This window comes from Protopterus annectens, chromosome 6.part1 (genome assembly GCF_019279795.1).
Source record: "Protopterus annectens isolate FY-2018-M chromosome 6.part1, PAN1.0, whole genome shotgun sequence".
NCBI classification, from domain to species: Eukaryota; Metazoa; Chordata; order Ceratodontiformes; family Protopteridae; genus Protopterus; species Protopterus annectens.
In genome coordinates, this window is record NC_056738.1 from 48,358,964 (window position 1) to 48,380,821 (window position 21,858).

General features: G+C 42.4%; 1 protein-coding gene across 1 annotated transcript in view; it reads right to left on the minus strand.

The window, feature by feature from the left end:
- Positions 1 to 21,858, minus strand: part of GTF3C2 (general transcription factor IIIC subunit 2) — a 2,978,836-nt gene that overhangs the window by 2,696,348 nt on the left and 260,630 nt on the right. The window contains exon 2 of the mRNA XM_044075341.1: positions 10,009 to 10,440. Within this exon, the coding sequence (XP_043931276.1) occupies positions 10,009 to 10,372 (364 nt within the window). The 5' untranslated portion in view covers positions 10,373 to 10,440. The remainder of the gene's footprint in view (positions 1 to 10,008; positions 10,441 to 21,858) is intronic.

Consider the following 21,858-nt stretch of genomic DNA (forward strand, 5'->3'; position numbering starts at 1 on the left):
GCAAATAGCAGCTGTTCAGTTTTTCTGAGAGGCTTAGTCCTGTCCAAATAAAATCGAAGTTGTCTGTGCACATCCAAAGAGTGCAGCATTTATTCTCCTTTGTTCTGTGGATTAGGAAAAAAGGTAGGCAAATGAATGGACTGCTTAAGGGCCACACTGGAAACCACCTTGGTCATAACGGAAGGATGGGTCCTGAAGGACACCCTGTCAGCATGGAAGATGATGAAGGGCTCTACTGCCATGAGGGCCTGTAATTCAGACACTCTTCTTGCTGAAGTCCATGTGAGGCAGAGCCCCTCACTGACTCTGTTCAAGAGAAATCTTGACGAATGGATGGGAGATCGTAGGTTTACCCTGGGAATCATCTCTGTATCACTGCTGGACAGAGGCACAGCAAACTAATGGGTATAGTATTCTCATCCTAAGGGGTGGTGAAAGCCACACACACTCTGGCTAGGCTTATAAATGCCTTAGGGCAGATAGCCTAGTATGAACCTATGAACCTATGAAGTGATGGCTAGAAGGAAGGCAGTTTTCCAAGAAAGGAATTTCAACTCTGCAGTTGCAGCTGGCTCAAAAGGGAGTAGAGTGAGTTTTTACAATAAAAAGTTAAGGTCCCAGGCTGGAGTAGGGGCTCTCCTGGGTGGTCATAAATTTTTGGCCCCTCTGAGGAATAGTTTCAGCAGGGGGTAAGAGAAGAGGGGTGGGCTCAGTATTATAATGTGCTGAAATGGCTGAGGCATACATTTTAATTGATGAGAAGGAAAGGCCCCTGTGGAGCATCACTGTTAAGTATTGAAGAATAAGCTGTAAGCTGTGCACTGTTGTGCCCATCCCTTGAGTCTGGCTCCAGTAACAGTATCTTTTCCACTTTTCAGGATAGGATTTTCTAATACTAGGCCTTCTTGCCTCCAGAATGACATCTAGCACCTGCTTACTGAGGAATGCTATTGGAGAGCTTAGGGAATTAGGCTGCAAGGTTCAGGGTTTGAAGATGGGGGTGCAGAATCTGGCCCTCTTGCTGGGACAGCAGGGAAGGGATCTGAGGCAGGTGCCATGGTTCCAGCAGTGACATACTGTGCAAGAGGGGGTACCAGTGCTGGCGTGGCCACTCTGGTGCAATCAGTACTGTCCTTGGTTTGTCTGGTTTGATCTTTAGCAGAACTTTCGAGAGGAGCGGCAGAGGGGGAAAGGCATAATGTAAGAGGCTTTCCCAGGTGAAGGACAGGGCATCCACTTTCCAAGCTTGACTGCGGAAAGTCCTTGTGCAGAATTTGTCCAACTGGTAGTTCTGAAAGGAGGAAACAGGTTTATCTCTGGGTTCCCCCATTTGTTTCTCAAAATGTTGAATATCTTTGGCTCCAGTTTCCACTCATGTGGGTCCATGAGATTTCTGCTTATGTCGTCTGTCAGTGAATTTAGCTTGCCTAGCAGAAATTGAGCTTGTAGGTGCACTTGGTAGCTCAAGTCTGTGTTCCACACAGCCATAGCTAGTCTGCAGAGAGGATACGAGTGGGTTCCCCCCTGCTTGTTTATGTACCACATAACAGTGGTGTTGTCCGTCTTTACTAGTAATTGTCCTGGAAGAATGTGGTCCTTGAAAACTGTCAGAGCATTCTGTACAGCTAACATTTCTTTTTGATTGATATGCATGTGCATTTGATTTGGGTTCCATTTGCCCTGAATGCACTTCACTGCCAAGTGAGCCCCCCCATGTACAGTCTGATGCGTCTGTTGTTAGGGTTTGGGCGGCAGGGCGTAGAGTGAATGGCAGTCCCTTGTTGTGGTGGAAGGCCTCTGCCCACCAAAGGAACTCTATCTGTAGACAAGTATGATAGGGATCATTGATTCTAGATACTGAGAATGTTGACATCATAGGCTTTTTAGATACCATTGTATTTTCCTCATATGCAGTCTTGCATATGGAATTAGTAGAATGCAGGAGGCCATGAACCCCAGGGCTTGCAGTATCTTCCTTGCAGATAGTTGTGTCTTTGTGGCCAGTTTGAAGTAGGCTGTCAAATGAACTTGTTTCTCTGGAGTGACGTAGGCCATCTGGGAAGTTGTATTCAAGCTTGCTCTCAGGAATACAATTTGCTGGCAGGGTATAAGATGTGACTTCTTTTCGTTTAAGGTGTACCTCAGAGAAGTTAGCAATTTCTTTACAAATGCCAGATGATTCAATAGTACTGTCCTGGCTTTCTGCCTGAATTAGACAATTGTCCAGGTATGGGTATATTTAGGTTCATAGGTTCATACTAGGCTATCTGCCCAAGGGCATTTATAAGCCTAGCCCATAGTTATGTGGCTGCCACCCTTTAGTTTGAATAAAAACTATGCCTATCATTTTTCTGTGCCTCTGTCAAGCAGTGACACTGAAGTAATCCCTGGGGTATATCTGCGATCTCCCATCCATTGGTCAAGATTCCTCTTGAACAAGGCCAGCGAGGTGCTCTGCCTCACATGTACCGGGATTTTGTTCCACAGCATAGGAGTCTCTGGGTGATGAATCTGTCCCTCCATCTATTTATAACCGTGTCAAGGTTTAAGTCTCCGCCTTGTGGTTCTGAGGGATCTAGATTTTTGAGGTGAAGCATATTCATCAAATCTGGGTTTGACATGGCCTTATATGTCAGGCACAGGTCACCTCTGAGCAAGCGGTATGAGACTGAATAAAGCTGGAGTTCTTTCAGTCGGCAGCATAAGACATATTTTGAGACCCTTTATCCTTTTGGTGAGGAACTTTGGGGCCTTTCAAGCTGCATCAGGTGTCTGGTCAGATACATTCGGGCATTGTACTCAATCATAGGTCTAATGAGTGATGAGTACAGGGGACGATGACCTCCCTTGATCTAGATGTGAATCCCTTCATGATCAGGTGGCGATATAGAAGGTTTTCCTAACTACTTTAGCAACATGAGTGTCAAGCGAAGACTACTGTCAACTTGGGTCCCCAGATCCCTGATGACTTTTTCTGTGCTCAGTGGATTGTCACCTATATGGTAGCTAGGGGTAACCTTGTTTTTCGAAGGGTATGACTATGCATTTTTGGCGTTTAACTTCAGGCCATGGCTCTGGCACCAGTTATCCGCTTCTGTGAGGCCCTTCTGGAGGATATCTGTGTCAGATGTGTTTTCGACTATGGCGCCCAGTTTGCAGTCATCTGCAAACTTTGTCAGCCATAACCCTCCTGTGTTTGCTTGTACTTCAGAAAAGTAGATGCCGAACAAGAGTGGACCCAGGACTGAGCCCTGTGGGACACCACTTGTGACAGGCTTTGAGTCTGACATGGCTCCAGCAACTCTGACCCTGTGGGTTCTGTCGCTAGCCAGTTTGCAACCCATCTTGTGATGTATGGGTTTACATTCAAGCTGATGAGTTTTTCGATGATACCTGAGTGGGGTATTGTGTGAAGGCCTTTGCCAGGTCGAGGTAGGCTGTATGGACTGCCTTTCCTCATCAATGGCCTTGGTGACTGTCTCGAAAAAGTCAACCAAGTTTAAGAGGCAGGATCTGCCTTTGACAAAGCCAAACTGGGTTGGATCCAAAGTCTGCAAGTTCCTATGTCTTTATTTATGAGTTCCATTATGATCCTCTCCATGGCTTTGCAGATAAGGCTTGTCAAGCTAATGGGGTAATTTCCAGGGTCTGTGGAGGCACCCCTTATGAAGTGGGACCACAGTCGCGCGCGCGCCTCCCCTGGGTACGTATCCTGAGGTGAGGCTAAGATTAAACAGCTGTCCTAACTGTGGGTTTAATTCCTCGTTGAGTTCATGAAGCACACAGGGGACACCATCCGTCCCATGGATGCTGTGTTTTTGCCTTAGTGAGGGCAGTTCTCACCTGGGCGTTGGAGATGTTTGGGGGCTACAATCCTCTGGAATAGATATCTCTCCTTTTGGGGGGGGGGGGAGTTTGCACTGCACCTGTCAGCCAGTATGTTAGCAATGTGTGTAGGTTCAGTAATTTTCACATCATTTTGAACTAATTCTGAGCATATCTGGGAGTTTCCTCCTAGGTTTCTAACATAGCTAAAGAAGGTCTTATGATTGTCTTTAGAGTCATTTTTCTCTCAAAATTTGCCTTGGATGATTTTATGAGAGCTCTTAGTTTTTTACTTATAATGATCAAAGGTGTCTTACCTTTCAAGGATTTTGCTCTATCTTGTAGTAGCTTCCTCCTTTTGTTGTAGAGCTTGTTTATGGCTGGGGTCCACCAGACTGGACGCTTGCCTTTGGTGGGTGCAGTAGATAAAACCAAAGGGCAGTGCAGAGAAGTGATAGTGCATGTAGGCCTGCCTTGAAGCGTAGGTATCTTCTGCAAGATTCCCTTATTGGGATGTGCAGGTAGGCTTCCTTTAAATCCAGTGTTGCCAACCAGGCATCTTTGCCTAGCATAGGAAGCAGCTGATGAAAAGTTAGCATCTTGAATTTTGGGATTACCAAAAATGTGTTTAGGATAGAAAGATCCAGGATAGGACGCCAGGAATGGTCTTTTCTGGGTACCAGAAAAAGTCTAGAGTAGAAACCTTGTCCCCATTCTTCTTCTGGGACAGGTTGAATAGCCGTGATGCTTAAAAAGAGAGTGAACTTGCTTTTGAGCCTCTGCACACTGATTTGGAGTTAGATCTGGCCAATCGTTTGGGGTTGGTAAGGAATGGAATTGGAATCTCTATCCTTAGAAAACTATATTTAAAACCCATTTGTCTTGGGTAATGAGTTCTCATTTTTTGCTTGCAGGGCAATCATGCCCCCTAAAGGAACAGTTAGTTGAGCAGGGCTTGGAAGATTTAAAGTTAAGTCATTGAGACAGTTCACCATAGGGGGAGTCTTATTACTTCCTGCTTTGGAAGTGGGAGCCCCCCACTGCTTAGTCCTGCGAGTCCCTTGGGACTGCAGCCTAGGTGTTCTGCTGGTTTTGGGTTTGGACTGAGAAGGCCTGGACGAGGCAGGAAAGGGCCAATGCCTACTAAATCTGGGAGGATGTACTTGCAGGAAATCTTTTAACAGTTTGCATAGATTTAGCTTTTTCCTCCATCTTTTTAAGTAGTACTTCTGCTTTGTTGCCAAAAAGACTGTCTTGGTTTAAGGAAGCATCCAGCAATTTAGTCTTAACATGATCTGTCAAAGATTGCTCCTTAAGTCAAACATGCCTTCTAAGTACAGACCCAGTGACAGCAGCCCTGCAAGATGCCTCTAATGAATCAAAACCACAATGCAAAGTATGTTTTCCAACTTGTTCAGGAGAATGCATTAAATCCTGTAAATCTTTATTTTCAGCACAGTCAGGAATCAACATCATTTTCTGTTTAAGTAATCCAATAATATGCTGCTGATACTTTAACATATGAAACTGGCAGTTTAAGGCCCTAATGGCCAACGCTGCAGAAATGTATACCGTCTTACCCCATCTATCCAGTGCCCTGGAATCTCTATCAGAGGGGGTAGGACTTTTTGGCAGTAGTAGCCTTAATGCCCTTGGGTCCCTGTGAAATGGTCTCAGGATCCGCAGTAGGATTTTTAAAAAGGAACTTGTGAGAGTCAGGAACCCTGTAATACCTATTAGGTTTTCTGGGAGTAGGAGGTAAAGAGTCAGGGACCAGGCTAGATTCCGAGAAGGCATCATCAACGATGTCCAGTACAGGAGGTATAGCTAAAGGTCTGTGTTGGAGCAAGAGTAAGAAATCCCTAAGCATCTTTTTGGAGTCAGAGTATTCCTGGCTTTCCCAGTGAAAATGCTCCCTAAGAGTATGCAAGATTTCACCAAAAGAGAAATCCTCTGGAGGGGAAGCAGAGGGAATGATGTCCTCTGCATCAGAATCCTCATAGGCAGATAAGGGTAAATCCTGGTCATCAGTGGAAACAAATTTCAGAGTCCTGAATAGAAGAATCAGAAGGAAAATCAGTCCTAGATCTCCTAGAGAGAGAAGGGTGGATTCCCCTGATTAGAGTAATAAGGTCTTCAGCCATTCTTATCATTTGTTTTTTAGGCATAGGGGCCTGACCATGCGGTCTGGGCGTTGGTTTTCCAGGCATGGATCGAGTTTTAGGCCTTGAAGAAGAAGATGGTGTTGGTTTAATATGCAAGTCAGTAGGCCTGAATACACACTCAGAAGCCGGTGCCTGTACAGCGGCTCAGGACCCATCCAAGGTAGAGAAATCCGCAGGCTCCACAGTCGAAGAAGCATCTCGCGGCATACCGGACTCCGAATGGGTCTCAGTAGAGGCCTGTGAATCTGAAATAGCGGGTATCAGGGGCTGCGAAAGCACCTCACTGAGTACCGACAAACTGGCGACTAGCTTAGGAGAAGCATCGGCAGCTTTGGACCTATGCGGTCCGTCTCTGTCCTTTATCTTTGCGTTTTTTCGGAATGTCGGTAGTCGGGTGGCTTACCGAAGCAATTTCTGGATAATTGAACTGAGTACCGAAATATTTAGAAGTGTAAATGAACTGACGACAAATAGTTCGAAGTTTGAATAAGGCACAAAACCGATTGCAAGGTACGTCGTGGTCAGGGCCTAAGCAAGGAATGCATTACGACTGAAAATCTTTATGAGGTATTTGCTTTCCACAAGAAATACAACTGCTAACTTTTACTGACATTGGTTTAGAGCAAGAAAAAGGTTCCCCAACGAGGTACTTAGCTTAGTTGAAGACTTCGGTTCTCAAACTAAAAAACGACCGGCACTTGCGAACTGCTTCTGCTTTGGGCACCGCACGGCAAGAAAGACTGAAGTAATGGTGTTGGCTGCATGCTTTATACCCCCGACTACCTGACGTCATGGAAGATGAGACAACAACCGATGCAGGACCCAAGACTTTGATAATCGGGCCGAATGAGGGCTACTGCAAGCATATAACCCAAATGTGATGACCGCAACAGTGAAACACGAAGAACATCAACTTGTTCAGCAGAATGCATTAAATCCTGTAATTCTTTACTTTCAGCACAGTCAGGAATCAACATCATTTTCTGTTTAAGTAGTCCCATAATATGCTGCTGATACTTTAACATAGGAAACTGGCAGTTTAAGGCCCTAATGGCCAAAGTAGCAGAAGTGTATACCTTCTTAACCCATCTGTCCTAGGCCCTGGAATCTCTAACAGAGGGGGTACGGTTTTTGGCAGTAGTAGCCTTAATGCCTTTAGGTCCCTGGGAAATGTTCTCTGAGCCGCAGTAGGATTCTTGAAGAGGAACTTGTGAGAGTCTGTAATACCTGTCAGGTTTCCTGGGAGCCAGAGGTAAAGTGTCTAGGGCCAGGCTAGATTCCAAGAAGGCATCATCTATAATGTCCAGGACAGGAGGAATAGCTAAAGGCCTGTGTTGAGGTAGAAGTAAGAATTCCCTAAGCCTCTCTTTGGAGTCAGAGTTATCCTGGCTTTCCCAGCGGAAATGCTCCCTAAGAGTGTACAAGGTTTTACCAAAAGAAAAATCTTCTGGAGGGGAAGCAGAGGGAATGGAGTCCTCTGCATCAGACTTCTTATAGGTAGAAAAGGCCAAATCCTGGTAATCAGAAGAAACAGAAATTTCAGAATCCTGATCAGAAGAATCAGAAGGAAAATCAGTTCTAGGTCTCTTAGAGGGAGAAGGCTGGCTTCCCCTAATTAAAGTAAAAAGGTCTTCAGCCATTCTTATCATTAGTTTTTTAGGCATATGGGCCTGACCATGCAGTTTGGATGTCGGTTTTCTAGGCGTGGGTCGAGTTTTAGGCCTTGAAGAAGATGGCGTCGGTTTGAAATGCACGTCCATAGGCCTGAATACACCCTCAGAAGCCGGTGCCTGCACAGTGGCTCCGGACACATCCAAGGTAGAGACTTCTGCAAGTTCCATGGTCGAAGAAGCATCTCGCGGCATACTGGACTCTGAATGGGTTTCAGTAGAGGCCTGCGAATCTGAAGTAGCGGGTATCAGGGGCTGCGAAAGCGCCTTATTGAGTACCAGCGAACTGGCGACTAGCTTAACAGAAGCATCTTCGGCAGCTTTGGACCTTTGTAATCTGTCTCTGTCCTTTACCTTTACGTTTTTTCGGAATGTTGGTAGTCAGATGGCTTACCAAAGCCATTTCTGGATAATTAAACAGAGTACCGAAATAGTTTGAAGCAAAAATGAACAAACGACGAATAGTATGAGGATTGAATAAGGCACAAAACCAACAACTTTTACTGACATCGGTTTAGAGCATGAAAAAGGATCCCCAAGAGGGTACTTAGCTGTTTTGAAGGCTTCAGTTCTGAAACTCGAAAATGAAAATTTCAGGAGTCGGCCGACCGGCACTTGTGAACTGCTTTTGCTTCGAGCACCGCACAGCAAGAAAGACTGATGTAATGGCGTCTGCTGCATGCTTTATACCCCTGATGACCTGACATCATGGAAGAAGAGACAGCATCCGACGCAGGACCCAAGACTTTGATAATCAGGCCGGCTGAGGGCTACCTGCAGGCAAATAACCCAAATGTAATGACTGCAACAGTGAAACACGAAGAACATCAGCACAATCCTACCCTTGATGCTTGAAAGCCTCAGAGAAGTGTACTCTTTGGCAACAGGAAAGGAAGGTCTTGGTGTTCAAGCTAACACTTTGGGCATGAGGAAGGTGCCCTGAAGCTTTGGAAGCTGGCTGACCATTGTATCCTTGGCAAGATATAACACATATACCTTAGGCTACTGCAGCAGTGATCAATATGAAGACCATACAGTTCTTTTCTAGTATCGGCTTTTTGGACGACTGAAAAAAAAAGTAAAATTTTTTTCTCAATAAAAACCTTCCCAAATGTACTACAATCAAGACAAAAATAGGAAGCTTAGTTGGGGCAAAGATTCTGGGCCATGACTATATCTCAGCCGATCAGAGTTCAACTATCAGCTCACTCAGTGGAAGAGCTAGGCAAGAAAGGATGATAATGAGTAGCGAGTATCAACTCCCTGTGCCTGGCAAAGTTGATGAAGCTACATTGCTACAAAAGACACCTAAGGGAAAGGGGATGCCAATGAATACATGCATTTTAGCTTGGAGTGCAACATGTACAGTCTCACATTCACGATGGCTCAGCACAGCAGGCTATGTTCCAAGCTCTCCAGCCAACAGGAATGTTAGGAGCATTCAAACCACCTATTAAACTTGGTGGATTGCAACTGCAGTTCTTGGCTTACGCCTCTCCCACTCAAACTTCTAGTATGTCAAGGATCATGTGAACAAATAGGTCGATAGTGCATTAGGACGTGATAACCTAGGGCAAACAGGTGAAGAACCAGCAATAAAAAAAAAAAAAAAAGCAAAGGAAGAAAAGAATGTTTTACTGAGCTGTCTCAAATTTATACTAAAGCTTTTAAACAAGTTCAGATAATAACCCTTATCAATCCCATCTCTTACATTATCCACAAAACAGATGAAATTTCTGAAGTGACGGCCCTTATTAAGACTCCCTTAATAGCCATTTCTTTTCTTTTTCTTCTTGTCACTATACAATTTAGCAGCACAAATCATGCATATAACGTATTAAGTACACATCCACTGCTTGACCAAAGACCAAACACAAACAATATTCATGCAGATTAAAACAGCTGATCTCAAAGTTGTTATTCACAAACAAGTAAAGAAATCAGGTTAGGAAATTTGTCATCACTATCTTACACATGCTTATGCTGCTGTCACATTTGGGTCACAGGATGCACTACAGGAAGGGACACCAAGTGTTGACCCCTCTTTTTATAGAGCAGTATCTAATATCAAAGTGGTGACACCAATGGGAATGGGCAAGAGCTCCATTGCACCCATGAAACACAATTACATCACGCATCCTATTATAAATATTTTCCAGGCAGTGACTGAAATTTGACAGTACTGTAGCAGTCAAGTTACTCCATCAAACAATTACGTACACTATGTCACAACATGGGATCAGTTTTTAATTTCCTCAATGAAATAAAACACCTCATGCAACATTACTGTTTTTATGCACTGTTATCTATGAAAGCTTACTACACGTTATTGAAGTTTTCATACGTACAATAGTACAAGTAACAGCTGTCTGCCTTCTTTGTTCTTCCTCTTTTACTTTTTACTTCTTCAATATATGGCAACATCTCTGCCTTTTTTTTCTTTTTAGATCCAGTCACATTTTCTTCTGATACGGTATGTGAATTTTTTTCAGAAACAGATAGCAGAAGGCCTCCAGCATTTCCTTCAACTTCATAATCACAGTCCTGAGTATGTCTTTTCACCAGACTAGCTTCAAGATTGGCCTCAACAGGGCTCTGTCCCATTGCAACATCTGCTTTCATTGTCACCCCTGTACAGGGGAATTCATTATGACACGACTTTGACCCCAGTGCATCTCCTACCACATAGCCTTTCCTGGTAGCAGCTTCCATTAATATCTTATTTTTCCTTTTCAATCACCTTGTCTTTCCCACTCAGGGGCAGATCAACTTAAAAGACTCTACAGAAAAAAAAAAAGAAAAACAAAATGAATGAATAAATAAATCACTTCTATAAAATCTTGTAACTTTGGTGCTTAAAGAGGTTCTTTTTACATTACTGAAAATTGAACTCCAGTATAAAAAAGGTACTATTTCTAGAATCCTATTCCTTTTTATTCAGAGAAAATATGTTTACAAACCAACAAGATGGATACTGCTACTGATATACATTGAACAATATACATCACAAAGAAACAAATGCAAAGGTCAGAAGTTTTGCTCCAAGTCAAACAGAAAACAGCAAAAGAGATTACTCAAAATTACATTCCATCTACATATTCAAACTTAGGATAGCCTGTTCCAAGTGCACATGTATTTACGCAGACTCTAGCTACTTACCTTGTTAATCTGAATGCCACAGCATGAACAACAAGCATCTCAAACTCAGAACCCTAGGTTTTCAACCCTGACTGTCCAACACTATGTATTACATATTAAGCAAACATGGTCCTCTGGACTACCAGGCATTGGGTCTTAGACAGGACTTACTTAAATATGCTCAATTTCTTTTTTTTTATAATAATTTTTATTGACTTTATAAACTTAAATGTATACAATTCAAATGTAGAAAAAAACAACTAACTACTTACATATGTTCAAAGAAAAGAGAGATAACAAATATGCCATTAATATTTTTCTAACAAATCATGCAGTTTTTTGCCAGTATTTTTTCTGAGTGATATTCAATGTCCTTATTTTTGATGTTGAGAGCTCGCTCTTGCATAGACTTTTAGTTAAGATAGTGAAATCATTAAAGGATAAAGCAATTTTACATTTCCAATTTTTAGTGACAATTTTTCTGGCTATTGATAATACTGAGCAAAGGAGAGGCAGCTGTGATCTAGGGGCAACATCTGGCACTAGAGCATTAAACAAAATAAGTGAAGATATATTACATTTATCTGTCCATAAAGCCTGAGAGAACATTTTAAATTCATTCCAAAAGGATACAGCCAATTTACATCTTAAAACCATAGGAATCCAATCTGCATCTAAATCGCAGTTACATCTGCAACATTTACTTTTCTTTGTTTTGCAAATCAATTCAATTTTGTTAGGGGTTAAAAAGATTCTATGAATAAAGGAGGTGAAACAGTCATTAAAGCTGGAGGCTATGTCCAGGTCTGTACCTGTTATATTGGGTGCTGGAGTGGTGGTTCTTCCGGGCTGCAGGATGTTATTTATTGTTGCCCAGAATTTTTGCAGTTTGATACTGTATTTGTTTTGTTGAGTGATACAGTAATTTTGTCTATCGAGCTTAACCTGCTTTCTTGCTTTGTTTCAGAGCTCGTGAAAGGTTTGCCTAGCTGAGGGTGATCTGGTGTGGTGCCAGATTTTCCAGGCTTTACTCCTGGCTCTAAGTAGAGCTTTTGGGGTTTTCTGGAGCCAAGGGATGGGGTTGCTACATATCCTGATAGTTTTTAAGGGGGTAGTTGTTTGAGGGAATTTAGGAATGTGGAGGTGAAGTAATCAACTGCTTTGTCTAATGAAAGGGTTTTGATGGGAGAACAGTTGTAATGTTGCAAAGCTCTTATGAAGTGGTCTCTAAAAAAAATTTTTGTTAGATTGGGTTTGTAGAAGGGAGAGAGAGTTAATTATTTCATGTTTTTGCCTAAGGATAAAAGTGTGGCTGTGGTCGCTCAGAGTTTGGTAGGGGGCAGTATTTGATTTGTAAGGATCCAATCAAGTACAGATTTTCTTTCTGTAGCCTTACCAATGCGTGTGTGGGAGTATCTATAGGTTGGGTGAAGTTATATAGGTATCTATAAATGCCTTAAATATATGAATAACAATCTACTAACAGAATAAGTGGTACTATTTTTTTTTCATCATTTGTGAAATGTTTTAAAATCCAATAGAATGTATTGACTCCAAATAAATTTTGGGGAATAAGGTTGTATCTCTTATTTGGAATTAATCGTTCATGTATAGTTTTCCAAGTAGAACAAGAAAAATGTAACCATAATGATATATTAATAATAGTGGATTTTGCATATAATTAGATATTTGGGAATGCTACCCCTCCATCTTCCCAACTTTTAGAATTCCATTCTAAAGATATTCTCGGTTTATTAGGATACCATAAGAATTTAAGAAGAATTGTATTTAACTTAAGAGTTTTCTTTGTGGAAAACTAAGCTAAAGACAATTCTTCTCAAATTCTTATGGTATCCCAATCAACCGAGGATATCTTTAGAATGGCATGGAAAGTGAGAGGATGCCTGAGGAATGGAGAAAAAGTGTTTGGTACCGATTTTTAAGAATAAGGGTGATGTGCAGAGCTGCAGCAACTACAGAGGGATAAAACTAATCAGTCACAGCACGAAGTTATGGGAAAGAGCAGTAGAAGCTAGGTTAAGAAGGGAGGTGATTATTAGTGATTAGCAGTATGGGTTCATGACATGAAGGAGCACTACAGATGCAATGTTTGCTCGGAGAGTGCTGGAAAACTAGAGAGAAGATCAGAAGGAGTTGCATGGTGTCTTTGTGGACTTAGAGAAAGCATATTACAGGGTGCCTAGAAAGGAGTTGTGGCATTGTATGAGGAAGATGGAAGTGGCAGAGTAGTATGTAAGAGTGATACAGGATATGCACAAGGGTAGTGTGACAACAGTGAGGTCTGCAGTGGGAGTGACGGATGCATTTAAGGTGGAAGTGGGATTACATCAAGGATCAGCTCTGAGCCCTTTCTTATTTGCGATGGTGATGGAGAGGTTGACAGACTAGAGCAGACAGGAGTCCCTGTGGGCTATGATGTTTGCAGATGACATTGTTATTTAGAGTAGAGAATAGGTTGAAGAGACTCTGGAGAGGTGGAGATGTGCTCTAGAGAGGAAAAGAATGAAGGTCAGTAAGACTAAGAATATATTGTGTAAATGAACGGGAGGATAGAGGAATGGTGAGGATGCAGGGAGTATAGTTGGCGAAGGTGGATGAGTTTAAATACTTGGGATCAACAGTTCCAAGTATTGGTGTGTAAGAGAGGTGAAGAAGACAGTACAGGCAGAGTGAAGAAGAGTGTCAGGAGATATTTGTGACAGATAAGTATAAGAGTGAAAGGGAAGGTGTACAAGAGGGTAGTTAGACCAGCTATGTTATACGGGTTGGAGACAGTGGCATTGACAAAAAAGCAGGAGTCAGAGCTGGATCTGGCAGAGTTAAAGATGTTAAAATTCGCACTGGGTGTGAGAAGGGTGAGCAGGATTAGGAATAAGTATATTAGAGGGTCAGCCCAAGTTGGACGGTTTAGAGACAAAGCCAGAGAGGCAAGACTGCATTAGTTTGGACATGTGCTGAGGAGGGATGCTGGGTATATTGGGAAAAGGATGTTATGGATGGAGCTGCCAGGTAAGAGGAAAAGAGGAAGGCCTAATATAAGGTTTATGGATGTGGTGAGAGAGGGGACATGCAGGTGGTTGGTGTGACAGAGCAAGATGCAGAGGACAGGAAGAAATAGAAACAGATGATCCACTGTGGTGACCTCTAACAGGAACAGCTGAAAGGAAAGGAGTTTTCTTTGTGGGAAGAAATATTAACGATTGTATATAAAATAATATTTTTGGTAATATAATCATTTTTATCAAAGTAAGCCTATCTTCCATTGTAAAAAAGAATTTATTCCAATCATCTATTAAACTTTTTGACATTATTTATTAGATTTATATAATTAACCTGAGTTATGTCTTTTATTGAAGGCTGGACAATATTTCAAGGACAACTGACCCGAGTATTATTCCAAATGAATAACGTGAAGCTATTTAGAAAGGGTTTGTATTACGTAATCGAACCTATAAAAAGTACAGTTTTGTACCTACCATAAATGTAGATGTCCGAGAGGTATGCATCTGCAGTCCTAACATATGGGTTGTCTTGCCTCAGGCAGCCCTTCGGTCGGCCGGATTCCAAAGTCTGGGTCTGGCCTCGGCTGATGTCGCACTTCACCCGACGTCATAGCTGCTGTGAATTGGGTATAAAGGCATCAGCCGAGCCATTTTCCTCAGTGTTTCTTGCCCCAGATGCCAGGTGTCCTCTAGGAAGGCTAAATTTGGATAAATGCAAATGATTCCAAACAGTAGAGAGCAAACAAAAATAACATGTATATACATATATACAAACAAATACACCATAATAGATTCCCCCAGCTAGCTACAAGATGGGCAAATACCCTAGGAGTACCACAGAGGGAAGGAGGGTGGGTAATCCTGACTGCAGATGCATACCTCTCGGACATCTACATTTATGGTAGGTACAAAACTGTACTATGTCCTTCAAGGATGCATCTGCAGTCCTAACATATGGGTAGAATACCATAGCCAAACTGGGGGAGGAGGCACTAAAATGATTATGGTGTAGTTAAGATCCCTTGCAAAACAGCAGTTGCAAAACCTGCTCGGGATCTGGAGTATAAAGGTAGATTATAATGCTTGGCAAATGTATGCACGGAGCTCCAAGTAGTAGCCTCTAGAATGTCTTTGGTAGCCACTCCTCGTAAGAAAGCTGTAGTAGTGGCTGTAGCTCTTGTGGAGTGAGGCCTGATGTTTTCTGGAGTTGTCTTTCCATGAAAAGAGTAACAAAATCTAATGCAATTTCCAGGACAAAGTTGAGGTCCCATGTAGGCAAAGGTGGCTTCCTTGGAGGCTTTACATTTTTAATTCCTCTCAGAAACTGCCTGAGTAGAGGATGAGAGAAGACTGGAGGATCCATGTTGTATTTTGCTGAAATTGCGGATGCATGAATCTTAATGGAGGAGTAAGACAGGCCATTGTGGAAAAGGTCTGCTAAGTATTCCAGGATGTTAGCTATGTTTGGTAATGATACACTTTCTCCTTTTGCTGCACTCCAAATGAGGTATCTTTTCCATTTGGCTGAGTAAGCCTTCCTTGTGGAGGGTCTGCGAGCCTCCAGTATAATGTCTTTAACCCTCTGGGATAAATCTGGGTTATTTTGTTTTATATAATATTCCAGGCAGCCAGCTGTAGTGTTTTCAAGTTTGGGTGTAGGATCTTGAAGTTGTTCTGTGTTAGCAGTAAAGGAACTAGAGGTAGGGGCCATGCGTGTGTCCGAGCCATACTCCTCAGTAACGGGTACCAATGCTGCCTCGGCCAGTCTGGAGCTATCAGGATGATCCTTGGGCGATCTTCTTTGATCTTCAGTAGCACTTTGTGCATCAAAGGAAGAGGTGGGAATGCATATGCTGTCAGGTTTTCCCAACTGAAGGAGAGGGAGTCCACCTTCCAAGCTAGTGGGTGGGATGTCCTTGTGCAGAATTTCCTCAATTGGTGGTTGTGTGGGGATGCAAACAGGTCTATTTCTGGTAGTCCCCATTTCTTTGTAATGGATTTGAAGATGTCTGGATGCAGCATCCATTCGTGGGCATCCGTGGTAGTTCTGCTTAAGGTGTCTGCTAGAATATTTTCTTTTCCTGGCACAAATATGGCCTGGAGCTGAATGTTGAGGTTCAGAGCTACATTCCATAGGTCCATTGCCATCCGGCATAGAGGATATGAATGTGTGCCTCCTTGTTTGTTGATATACCACATGACTGTGGTGTTGTCCGTCCTTATCAGCAAATGACCCTGTTGAAGAAACGGTCTGAATGTCTGGATTGCCTGTTTCACTGCCAGCATCTTTTTGATTTATGTGTAGGTTCAGCTGGTCTTGTGTCCATAGGCCATGTATACAGTTGTCCACCATGTGTGCCCCCCAGCCTAGGTCCGTGGTGATAGTCTGGCTTGGGTGAGGTTTGTGGAAGGGCAGTCCTCTGTTCAACAGACAGGCCTGAGCCCACCACAGGAATTCTTGCTTCAGGCATGGGATTATTGGAATCTGAACTTCTAGGCTGTGTTTGTGTTGAGACCATATATTCCTTAGGTACCATTGCAACTTCCTCATATGCAGCCTGGCATGCGGAACCAATATTATGCAGGATGCCATGTAACCCAGGGCTTGCAGGACTTTCCTTGCTGTAAGCTGGTTCTGTGTTGTCAATGCCCTGAAATAGAGTGGTAGTTGCTTTTGTTTTTCTGCTGTGAGAAATGCCATCTGATTTGAAGTGTCCAGTTCTGCACCCAAGAATGTTATCCTCTGGGATGGTAACAGTCTTGACTTTTTCATGTTGACTGTGTATCCCAGGGCTTGCAGTAGTTGTATAACCTTTTCCAAATCTTGTGTTAATTTGGTCTTGTTGTCCGCTTGTATCAGGCAGTCGTCCAGGTATGGATAAATCTGAATTCCCTGAAGCCTGCAATGAGCAATTACTGATGCCAGGCATTTCGTGAATACTCTGAGCAGTAGATAAGCCAAAGGGCAATGCTGAGAATTGATAATGCTCTGATCCTGCAAGAAATCTGAGGTATCTTCTGCAATCTGGTCGTATAGGGACGTGCAGGTATGCCTCCTTGAGATCTAGAGTCACCAGCCAAGACTCCTTGCCCAGCATGGGAAGAAGTTGCTGTAGGGTCAGCATTTTGAATTTTGGAACAATGAGATATGTGTTCAGAGCGGACAGGTCGAGAATAGGCCTCCATTGGTTTTCTTTTCTTGGTACCAGGAAAAGTCTGGAGTAAAATCCTTGCCCTTGTTCCATTGCTGGTACCTTTTCTATAGCTCTCATTCTTAGTAAGTGGTTGATTTGTGCTAGAGCGTTTGTTTTTTGGTTTAGTGGTAGGTTTGGCATTCCTCTCTTTTTTGGTAGAGTGTGGAAGTGAAACCTGTAGCCTTTGTCTATTGTCTGTAAAATCCATTTGTCTCCTGTAATGTAATGCCAGTTTACGGAAAATAAGGCTAGTTTTCCGCCTAAGGGTGCTTCCAATTGTTCCCTGGTAGGCGGTATCACAGCAAAGTCATTGTGTCTGTCCTGTTGAAGTGGAAGTAGCTGGATCTGTGGCAGTACTTCTCTGGTTGTTAGGCTGCCACTGACGTCCCCTGTAGGCCCCTCTGGATTGACCTCTGCCTCTTGGGTGCCTATTTCGGCCTCTCTGTGCTCTGGAGGTGTCTGGAAAGGACCAAGTCTTCGTAGGCCAATTTCTACTAAACCTCGGAGGTTGGACCTGTAAGAAATCCTTGACTGTTTGAACAGATTTTGCTTTTTCTTCCACCTTCTTTAGCACTTGCTGTGCAGGGGAACCAAACAAACTTTGTTTCTCCATGGGAGCATCTAGGAGCCTTGACTTGACATGGTCTGGTAAGGTTTGCTCTTCTAACCATGCATGCCTTCTGATCACGGTTCCAGTCATGGCTGACCTAAAGGAAGCCTCCAGTGCATCATAGCCGCATTTTAAAGAATGATTACTGACCTGCTGAGTGTTATGTACCAAATCCTGAAGGGACTTACGGTCTATAGGTTCAGGAGAGGACAGTTTTTATTTAGCTGGTCTAACAAAAATTCCTGATACTGGATCATGTGGAATTGGCAGTTTAAGGCCCTAGCCGAAAGAGTAGCAGAAGTGTAAACTTTTACCCCATCTCTCTAATGCTCTAGATTCTCTTTCAGAGGGAGGGGTTTTGGCAGAGGCAGCTGCTACAGCTTTGGGGCCCTGAGAAATGGTTTCAGGATCTGCAATAGGAGCCTTATACAAGTGAAAGTGTGCGTCCGGGACCCTGTAATATCTGTCGGGTTTGGCAGGGGCCGGGGGAAGAGAGTCAGGAGCAGTACAGGCATCATTAAATGCATCATCCACAACTGTTGGTACTGGAGGAATGGCTAAAGGCCTATGCTGTGGTAAATGTAAAAAGGTCCTAAGCCTTTTCCTTGAATCTGAGAAATCCTGGCCCTGCCATTGAAAATGCTCTCTCATAGCATGCAAGGTTTCCCCAAAAGAAAATTCCTCAGGAGGAGAGGCAGAAGGAATGGAGTCTTCAGCATCAGAATCCTCATATGGAGAATAAGGGCCTTCTGGAGGATATGAATTTTATGACTCATCCGAGGAGTAGTCAGTGGACACTGGATCGGGGGGCTCTGCTCTAGGCCTTTTCTCTGGAGGGGGTTGAGAGGCCCTGTCTGGTTGAGGTTGGGATCCCCTGATCAAGGAAATGAGATCCTCAGCCAGGCTAAGCATTTGGGAACTAGAAGTAGGCCTGTGTGGGGCTTTAGCAGGCAAGGCCTTAGAAGATTTAGCTGCTTTAGCCCTAGAAAAAGCCTTGATGGACATAGATGCAGGGGGCCTAGCAGCTCCACGTGCAGGAGTAGATATGTCTAAAGGAATAGTATCTGATAAATCCTGGGTGCTTGCTACAGCAGGAGAAATTTCGTAGCAGATTCAGCCATGCTGTGTGAGGCCTCGGCTGTCGGAGGTATGCTTTCGGCCGAAGGAAGAACCGAGGACTCTGTTTCAGCCGAAACAGAGACACTCGCGGTAGGCTTAACCGTGGTTTCGGCCGAAACCGCGAGCGTCGGTCCTTTTCCTTACGCTTTTTAGCTAGTTGCGAAGTCGGAGTCTCTGACGGCATTTTGTAAGCAAAAGCGGGACCAAAAAACTCCTCCGCAAACTCCGACCGACGTCTAAGTGTCCGTCGGTTGAAGGAAGCACAGGCTAGACAAACTGATACGTCGTGGTCTGGGCCTAAGCAAGGAAGGCAGTAAGAGTGGAAATCCTTATGAGGTATTTGTTTCCCACAAGTTAAACAATTATTTACTTTTTCTGACATCGGCTGAGGCAAGAAAGAGTCCCCAACGGGTACTTAGCTTTTAGAAGTCTTCGGTAGTAGAAATCTCTGGATCTGACCGACCGGCACTTGCGAACAGCTTCTGCTTGGCACAGCGGCAAGAAAGACTGAGGAAAATGGCGTCGGCTGATGCCTTTATACCCAATTCACAGCAGCTATGACGTCGGGTGAAGTGCAACATCAGCCGAGGCCAGACCCAGACTTTGGAATCCGGCCGACCGAAGGGCTGCCTGAGGCAGGACAACCCATATGTTAGGACTGCAGATGCATCCTTGAAGGACATCTTTGAACACCACAAGATCGAACTTGTATGTTTGAAGTTTTATAATTTCGAGCACAAAAAAAGAAAAAAAAAAGCCAGCGGTCAGAAAGTATTTCCCTTTACTGCACTGTAGTGCAATCTCGGAGTTGGTATATTTAAAGAGGGGGGGTGTGGGGTGCAGGGGGGCTTGCCCCCCAGCTTACAACAGTTACTGAGCCTTTTTTTTGTTTTTTTTTTGTTTTGTTTTTTAATTCGAATTGCTGAAACTTTGAACACTTGTGTTCAATGTTTTCAGGTTCAAAGCTTCAGCAATTCGATAATGCAATAGGAACCCATTTAGAAAAGAAGTGATTGTTTTGTTTATTAAGAAGTTTAAGCCTGGCATCTTCTCAAAATAATTTATGGACATAATTTGTGATAAAGAAGATGCTATGTCGCTTGTAATTATTAAAATATCATCTGCAAATAACAGAATTTTACAACTAAACTCATCAATCAGAAAACCTTTGATTTCATCATTTGATCTAATAAAATTTGCAAATGGTTCAATAGCTATAGCGAAAAGTAAAGGGGCTAAAGGGCAACCTTGCTTTATACCCATCAAGATTTTAAAAGATTTAGACAAAAAGGAACCAATTTTCACAAACGAATAAGAATTATATAGATTTGTGATAAGATTAATAAATGATTCAGAAAAGTTGTGTTCTCTAACTGCTTTTAATAAATATAATCAGCTAATAGAATCAAATGCTCTGTTTATATCTAAACTTATTACTGTTAATTCTTTTTTCTTTTTGTTGGCCAAGTCAATTAATGTGTTTAGTCTAATTATATCATCATGAACTTTTCTACCTAAGATGAAACCTGTCTGACCCTCGTTAATTAATTTTGCCAGTATATGATTTAATCTTCTTGCAAGAACAGACATAATTTATAATCAACACTGAGCAAAGATACAAGTCTATAAGAAGAACAGTGCTTACTATCCTTATCTTTTTTATGAATGGGAGAAACAAGGGTATAATCCCAGGAAGAGGGAACAACCACAGAAGTTTTAACTTTTTCAAATACTTTCTGGAAAACCTTTATAATATTATTAGGTATAAGTTTATTATATATATATATATATATATATATATATATATATATATATATATATATATATATATATATACACACATATGGTATTAACCTATCAAGACCTGCAGCTTTATTTGTTTTGATATTTTTAATTTGATCTTTTAATTCTTTTAATAAGATGGGCTTATCAATAATATTTTTTGTTCATTAGTTAATGTTTGATGAATATTGTTTTTCAAAATATTACTTATTAATGTCTTTGTCAAATTGATGAACTGTAATTGATATTTTCATAGTGATATATAAAACATTCCAATATGTCATTTAAATCCATCATTTCAATAATTTTTCCCCCTTGATTTTTATTTAATATAGTTGATTTTTTTTCTTGGATCTAATGGCTAATTTATGCAGGTTTTGGGATTAACTGAATAGGAGGAAATCTTCCATTTTTCTAGTTGTATTGTGATTATATGTTGCAGATTATCTAGATATCTTTGACTTAGTGATTTTAACTAAAAATTAACAATTTTGTCATTTGGTTTAACAATTATTTTTAAATTATCTATTTTAGACTATAACATTTTCAATTCCTTCTCCCATTTCTTTCCTTTTGTTGAGATACCAGTTAGTTTAAATATAAACCCCTATGTCACTAGATGGGTTGCAAACTGGCTCAAGGACAAAACCCACATGGTTAGAATTGCTGGAGTCATGTCAGACTCAAACCAGTTACAAGTGGCGTCCCACAAGGCTCAGTCCTGGGACCTCTCCTGTTCGGTATATATTTCTCGGAGGTACAGACCAACACGGAAGGACTGTGGCTGACCAAGTTCGCAGATGACTGCAAACTGGGCGCTATAATAGACTCTCCAGCCGACACAAGCATCCTCCAAAAGGGCCTCATAGAAACAGACAACTGGTGCCAGAGCCATGGCCTCAAGCTAAACGCCAAAAAGTGTATAGTCATCCCCTTTGGCAAAAACAAACTGCCCACAAATTACCACATAGGTGGTAATCCATTAAAGACTGATCTGTAAGAAGTAATTAGGGACCTGGGGACCCAAGTTGATAGCAATCTCTCATTTGACAACCACGTGGCCAAAGTGGTTAGAAAAACATTTTATATAGCCCACCTAATCATGAAGGGATTCACATCTAGATCAGGGGAGGTCATCGTGCCTCTTTACTCATCCCTCATCAGGCCCATAATTGAGTACAATGCCCCTTTTGGGATGTACCTTACCAGACACCTGCAGCAACTGGAAAGACCCCAAAAGTACCTCACCAAGAGGATCAAAGGGCTCAAACAAATGTCATATGCTGCCCGGTTAAAGAAACTCCAGCTCTACTCAGTGGCATACCGTCTGCT